Consider the following 7,112-nt stretch of genomic DNA (forward strand, 5'->3'; position numbering starts at 1 on the left):
TTATAAATCTCTCCTCGTCCTGTGGTCACTGACGGGCTGATTGTCTGGTCACATGTGGACTCATGCTGCTGGCTTTCTTGTGGTATGTTGCAGCTCTGCAGCTGGACTCCTTGTTGCAGGGTTTTATTTAATCAGGGTTAATGACAGTCTACTATGCTGCTGAGCAGTGAGGGTAAAGGACGCAGTCATGTGGTTTGTGGACTGAAGCTACTACACTGACCCTTCCAGCCCTCATTAAGCTTTATTCAAGGCTGAGCTAAAAACGACATTTAATGCACAATTGTAAACTCTTATCAATTTCCTTCAGTAATTTGTCCCAATTTGTATGTATATACATTTCAGACTGTTCTTCCAATTAATTCCATATGCTAAACTAGCTTTAGAGTCAATTTACAGAAAAAGGATTGTCTACATGGAATGTATATAATCCCACAAATGAAATTATACTGTTTTCATCGATAAATGATTAATGACAACATATTTAAAAGCTCTTAATTATTTCAAAGGAATTCCTCTGCTTTTATCTCGGTCAATGAAACATACATTTACCTCTCATGCCTGTCAGCAGTCACTACATCGAACAGCATGGTCTTCAAAAATATTTTATGTTCCAGTTGAACATTGACTATATAGAGAGCATTCACACAGTAATGCTCTTTCACATTCTTCCACATTTCATGTTGCAGCCTTATGCTAAAAATCATCTGAATTAATTCCCCCCTTCAATCTACACTCTAAATTCCTGGATCTGCTCCCTGACCCTTACAGCATCCTTGAAGATGGTGTAGATTGTTGATCTGAATATTTCCTGGATGCGACTTAATAGAATATATCGCTAGTCATTGTAAATGTTTCCGTATTTTCTGTCTTGGTGCTGTTATTGTGCCCGCCTTAAGAGAGCCGTTTCAACCCACACTGCAGTATTCCCAGCCATTGTGTTGGCTTCTGAAACCTAGAGCTTCCCTTTGGAAAGGTTGTGGTGCTGTCTCCTCATAGACAACACCAACACCAGCCTGGGGTGTGTGTGTGTGGGAGTGTGCACTGATACACACATGGAGTCTACAGAGGCAGAAGTAAAACCGGCTGCTCGCTAAATGCTCCACATTTATTTGAAAAAAGGTTGAACACAGACACACACAGACAGATATGGCACATTGTCACACAGTCTCACACGTTCACGAACACAGGTGCCAGGCGAGTGATGAGACGCGCGTGTTCTCCAGCCGCCGTGGTTTTCGACTTGTCCATAGAAAAGCTGTCAGTACCAAAGACTGTGATCACATGGAGGCGGGCGGGGGCAGTGGAGGTGGTGGTCCGGGAAGCTTCTCTCTCTCTCCCTCTGAGGGTCTGCTGTCAGTCTCTGGGCCTCTCGAGGGGTGACCAGGCTCAGTGAGGGTATGGGGGGGTGGGGCAGGGGTCCGGAGGCTCCTTCTGAATCACATCCCCATGCGAATGCTCTGAATGATCTGAAATATGGCTGAGAGCAAACAGACGTACTTGTTACACCGTTTGATTTGTTTTGGTCTGTTACTCATTAATGTTAATAAGACATTTCTCACATGTGGATTTTTTCACAATGGCTACATTAGTTTAAGATCGATACTTTCCTTTCCAAACACAATAATGGAAAAAAAAGATGTTCGATATTCAATATATAACTTTGGCTGCTGGGGGTGCCTCAGTCAAAACAATAACAACAGTGAGATGACGTCAAGAAGCAGTGTGGACTCACGGGAGCTGTTGTTGCCGATGAGAATCTCCCTGAAGCGACTCGGATGAGGTAATGTATTAAAGTTGTATTAATGTTTAACGCACGAAACGGCAATGAAATGAGTGACAACTGCAAATAGTGGAAAGAGGAAACAGCCGACTGCCGAGCGACGTGTATTTTCTTCCTCATACGTTGTTTGACCTGTAACTTGTCCTGACAGTTTAAGTTACCATCTTCCATTAGATGTTAGCAGGTGTTGACTGGCACCAGCCGATGTTAGGGACATAACTTCTAACTATAGCAGCAATATTGGACTTGGAAATTTAAGATTTCTATTACATTTTTCAATAGATGTTAACCAAAATACCACACAGGACAACAGAGTAAGTCACTGAAAACTAAATAAGAACAAAACAAATCTGGGCACAAACAGTGGTGAATTAAAGTAGAATAAAACAAGTTTAAAAATAAATCATTAGTTTGAATGTTCACCACAAAGGAAGGCAGAAACACATTTTCTCCTGCAGATGTAAAAGGAACATACCTGATCCACACACAACAAATACAAAGAGGGCGAGCAGCCAGGGGCCCACAGGATACTTTTCCTCTTGTGGTCGCTGTGGGAAACACACACACAAAAACACACACACACACACACAGTAAATTAGCTTTACAGCTGCAACAGAATGGTCTAGTGATGTGTAGTGTGTACACTCAGGCCTGGACTTATCTGCTGGAGCTTCGGAGGGAGGGGTTATACTGTATGTGTGGCTTGAATGAGGGTTACACAGAGGGGAAAGGTAAAGAGACTCACCCTAACCCTAACCCAATTAAAACTTTAAGCAGCCACCGATACTTGTCCACCACCATCACTAACACATTCACTAATGCACCTGTGGGTCATCACCACGTTCTGCACTTTGCAACACAAATCTTATGAATTGAAGTAATTGGAGGAGTTGCCTTCCTCTGTGCAACTGGATTTATTGCAGATAACAAACTCTCTGAAGCAGAGGTGCTGTCACTAAACTATAGTGTTCTGTGTCCTTAACTGGGTATGTACTGGAAGTTTCTTAGCGGGGATACCTGATAACAACACTGGGCCCAGTACAGTGAAGGCTGCAGAACAAACAAAAAACGTCTGTGGGTGGATTCACAAAGTAGTTTCCCATTCCCGACACTGGTCAGCTGGTTGCGGCCCATGTATTTGGTTTTATCACTTGCTCTACAATCACTTATCATCTTGTTTTTAAAAACTAAGGATATTTGGTGATGGTGCCGCTGCTCAACTTCAAAATGGCCACGATAACAGTAACACCCTCAGAGTGTAATTATCCAGTGAAATAAGCAGATCCAGTGGTTTATCACATGGAGTGGAGAAGACGAGCGGAGCAGCACGAGTCAGTCGGTCTAGACAAATTCAGGGAGCAGCCATCAATTCCTCAAGATGATATCATTACGCCACTTGTCACATGTTTTTCCATCACATGTTTTTCCATCAGTGGGAGGCTGTCACTGCTGTGATACGCAGATGATCTGTGGAAGAAGTGGTTGTTTTCCTTATACAATACCTGATGTTAGTGAAACCAGAGCCTGAGCAGCCTTGTTATTTAACCTGGGAGATTCTGTTTGACCTTCGTTTATGGTGACAGAGGAAGAGGAGGAGGGGAAACCTGTGTGTGTGAAGCCCAAAACACTATTCTGGACATTAGTCTCGTTCACAACAATCTTATGTCCCGAGTCAATTTGAATCTTCCCCTGTGGGTCGCTCAGCTTAATCTAGTTATAATTTCTAAGTGTACGATGAAACGTTATATCGACTAAACTTGTTCTGAAAACTTTAGATTTTCTACACTGATGGTTCTTGCTTAACAGACATCAATCTTCTCTACACTGGAGCTTCTGACTTTGTCACACAACCATGACTTTGGAATTAATCAGGGAGCAGGTACTTAAAGGGATAGTTCATCCAAAAAGGAAAATTCACTCATTATCTCCTCAGCACTGTGTCGATGGAGGGGTGGGTGAAGGGTTTGAGTCCACAAAACACTTTTGGAGTTTCAGGTGTAAACAGTGTTGCAGCTGAATCCAGTACGATTGAATTAACTGGTGACTCCTTCTTCTAACACAACCTGCCTCCATACTCCAAACTCCAAAGGTCTTTTGTGGACTCAAAAACTTCACCCACGCCTCCATCGGCAAAATCGTGAGTAGATGAGTGAATTTGATTTTTTGGGTGAACTATCCCTTTAATTAGCCCATACCTCAAACAGTCCCTTAACTCCAATCAAGCTGCCCCAAATTTCACACCCCGATCAGTTCCCTAAATTAGACTATAGGAAAATGTTGAAAAACCTCCTGTTTCACAATGTTAAAGAACTCTCCTGAATTGGATCCACACCCAAGTGAATGGGTTCTTTCCTGATCAACACCTCATCCTTCCACCAAGTTTAGTGGAAATCCATTCAGCAGCTTTTGGTTCAGGACACGACTGGAAATATAACCTCCTGGGCAGCGCTGATAGAGCTCCACAGTGGAGTTTGTTGAAGTAAAATTCCCATTCATTTTCTGAATAGTGATTATGATTAAAAGTCATTATATTTAACCATCCTAGGGTTATGAAATAATGATATATGCTCCAGTAGAGGCCACAAATCAGTATTATTTGTTTCCAGTTCAGTTTCAGTCAGTTTTATTTGTGATTTCAGGGAGAAATACTACACTACCCACAATCCTCGGGTGTAATAGCAACATCTGTGATTGGTGGAAATGTTGTTACCATGGAAATGTTGCCTACAGTTGAATGGTTGTGTTACAATACGTTCACCACGGAGAAACCATGATTTCCATTTGTATGATATGAGAAAAAGAGTGCAAAGGTCTGAAAATCACCAGAACGAGTTTAACTTAAATGAGAAGAAGCATATTTCCCTCACTCTTAAAATAGTTGTGTATACAGTTTTATACCTTTGCCTATTTTTTTATTCCCAATATGTTTTAACTACAAATCAAATGTTTTATGGCCGAGATTTATCTTGCAGCTGGTCAGACTGGTTTCCGATTTAAAACTCTTTTAAAAGGATTTTCTGAAACGTCAATGGAGAAAAAAATTGGGAAATTGTTTTGCATTGATTAATCAATTACTAGCTCTATTATGAGTCAAACAAAAAAAGTGAGAAATGGTCATCATAATTTCTCAGAGTCCAGAATGGTCTTCTCCATTTGATGGTCTGGTTCATCTAACCTTTAGATGTTACTTTCAAAATGACAGATTTTCCAGTGGAATAATCGACTGATCATTTCACCTGAACGCCTCCAGTAATTAGTTTAGTATTTCATGAATGAAAGCTGATGTAATCTATTACACTGATGGAATGATGACACTGGGCGAAGTAACGTCTAGTTACACGGTAACGAATAGATTACATTCAGATGTGGACCCAGCCCGCCGACTCTTCACGTCAATCACCCAGAGCAGCTCGGTCAGGAGCAGGTGCTGAGTCAACCCGTGCTAAACATCTGTGCTAACCCTGGCACGCCTCAAAACCCCATCACCATCAGCACCAGCACCATCAGCACCATCAGCACCATCATGCTGCTGTGATCACCACGGACGGAACGTCACCTATCCGGGCTAGTGTGACGCCGGCGTGTCGCGGTCAGTGAACGTCTCACCAGCGTCTTGGCCACGTTTCCTCTCTGCGTGATGTTCTTGCTGTGTTTCTCGTTGGCCATGCGGATCCTCTGTTTAGCCACCATCTTCCGCAGATATAACCCGGGATAAATCCGCCGGCTTTAGCCCGTTATTTCTCGGATGCTGCAGGCGGACGACAGCACCTCTGTGTCAAGCTGGCTCAGCACGCACCGGAAAAGCGAGGAATCCAATTTCAAAGTAAAAGTACGGGACGTTTGAAGCGCGATGCATCGTTCCGAGCACAGTTACAAATCATTAATTTATACCGTAAAACACGCACATTTTTCTTTTATACCAGCTTAATTATGTTTCCGTGTTGTTAAACGCTCAAATATGACTTAGCAGCAACACGTTTTTCAAAACCTTTAGTCTGAAGGAACATCACAGGAAGTATCCTGTCTCACGTCCCCGCGCTTGACACAGACACAGTTGTGCACCTGATGGAGATGAGCGCGTGGCCAGATCCCAGAGTTTTTTAATTCTGCATCTCCTGATTTATGGAGGGTGACACGTGACCTACATGTATAAACAAGCAAATCAGAAAACGTGAAGGTGAAAGTAGCAGTAAAACCAGACTGACATACAATCTAAGTTGTTCATTCAAACAAATTCACCCAATTGTCAGGGAAGTGCATGTAATAATTATTGATAATACTAATAATAATAAACTCTATGTAGCTCCTTTAAAAATTAAAAAGTTTAAACATGTTAAAAATGAGTAAAGAGTAAAAAGAAGATCAAATAAAACATTGTAAAATGATTCAACAAGTTTGTAAGATCAGAACTAGGTGAAAGCATATCTATAAAAACCTGCTCTGAAACAGGTTTTAAATAAAAAATTCACAGCCATAGATGACATGAATAGAGACGACCTGGTAGAGTAGAAATTATCTATATCTGGATAATCAAACCCTTATTTACATGGAGGTAGTAAACATTTCACAATTTGTTGCTCGAGAGCGGGTACACTTTTGACCCCAAATGTCTGCCGCCTCTGAAGAGACTCAAATTACCGACTCCCCCCTGAACACGTGGGAGAAATAACCATCTGCAGACAGAATGAGGGCCGTGTGCAAAAGGTGCAATTAAACAATTAAACTCCTTTAACATGGTGCATGAGAACACAGTGTGATGTGGACGATTCTGAATCAGTTACAGTCCACTTACATCACTGCCTCGCTGACAAGACGCGCTTTCTGGACTCCGAGAGAGGGGGGGGGGGGGGGGGGCAGAGACAGGACAGGGGTTGCCTAGCAACTGCATCAAAGGGGTGTGCTTGGGGAGCAACACAGAAGAAGAGACCGAGAGTGTTTTCAAGAGTATTATTGCTGTATAGTCAAGTGTAGAGTTACAGGTGAGTTACATTGACAAAAGGGAGGATTTGGTTTATTGTCTCAATTTACTATAAATAATAATATAGACATGTTGTGTTTAGAGACAACACACCAAAGCTCTTCCGTCCCAAGAGTAACAGCCATTCATGTGTCTGACCTCATTATGTTTCAGTTTAACCTTCAGTTGTGCTTCCGCTTTACTTCAGTCGTGTCCTGAGACAGAACGCTGACCCCCAGTGACGTAGAAAATAGATTTATAGATTTATAGATTCATGGATTGATGTGTCACTGATGTTTGCTGCTGCAGTGACTCAAACTCCCCGAAGCAAACATCTAACCACGTCTGTTCCCGCTGCAATTTAAAAACATTTTT

The 7,112-nt window shown here is 42.1% G+C and overlaps 1 protein-coding gene across 1 annotated transcript; it reads right to left on the reverse strand.

The window, feature by feature from the left end:
- Positions 1–1,348: 1,348 nt before the first annotated feature.
- serp2 (stress-associated endoplasmic reticulum protein family member 2) lies at positions 1,349–5,524 on the reverse strand. Its single transcript, XM_053440344.1, has 3 exons — positions 5,387–5,524; positions 2,256–2,328; positions 1,349–1,477 (listed from the first exon to the last, which is right to left on the reverse strand). The coding sequence occupies exons 1-3, from the start codon at positions 5,468–5,470 to the stop codon at positions 1,437–1,439; spliced, it is 198 nt and encodes a 65-aa protein (XP_053296319.1). The 5' UTR covers positions 5,471–5,524; the 3' UTR covers positions 1,349–1,436.
- Positions 5,525–7,112: the final 1,588 nt, after the last annotated feature.

Source organism: Pleuronectes platessa, chromosome 14, assembly GCF_947347685.1.
Source record: "Pleuronectes platessa chromosome 14, fPlePla1.1, whole genome shotgun sequence".
Classification (NCBI taxonomy): domain Eukaryota; kingdom Metazoa; phylum Chordata; class Actinopteri; order Pleuronectiformes; family Pleuronectidae; genus Pleuronectes; species Pleuronectes platessa.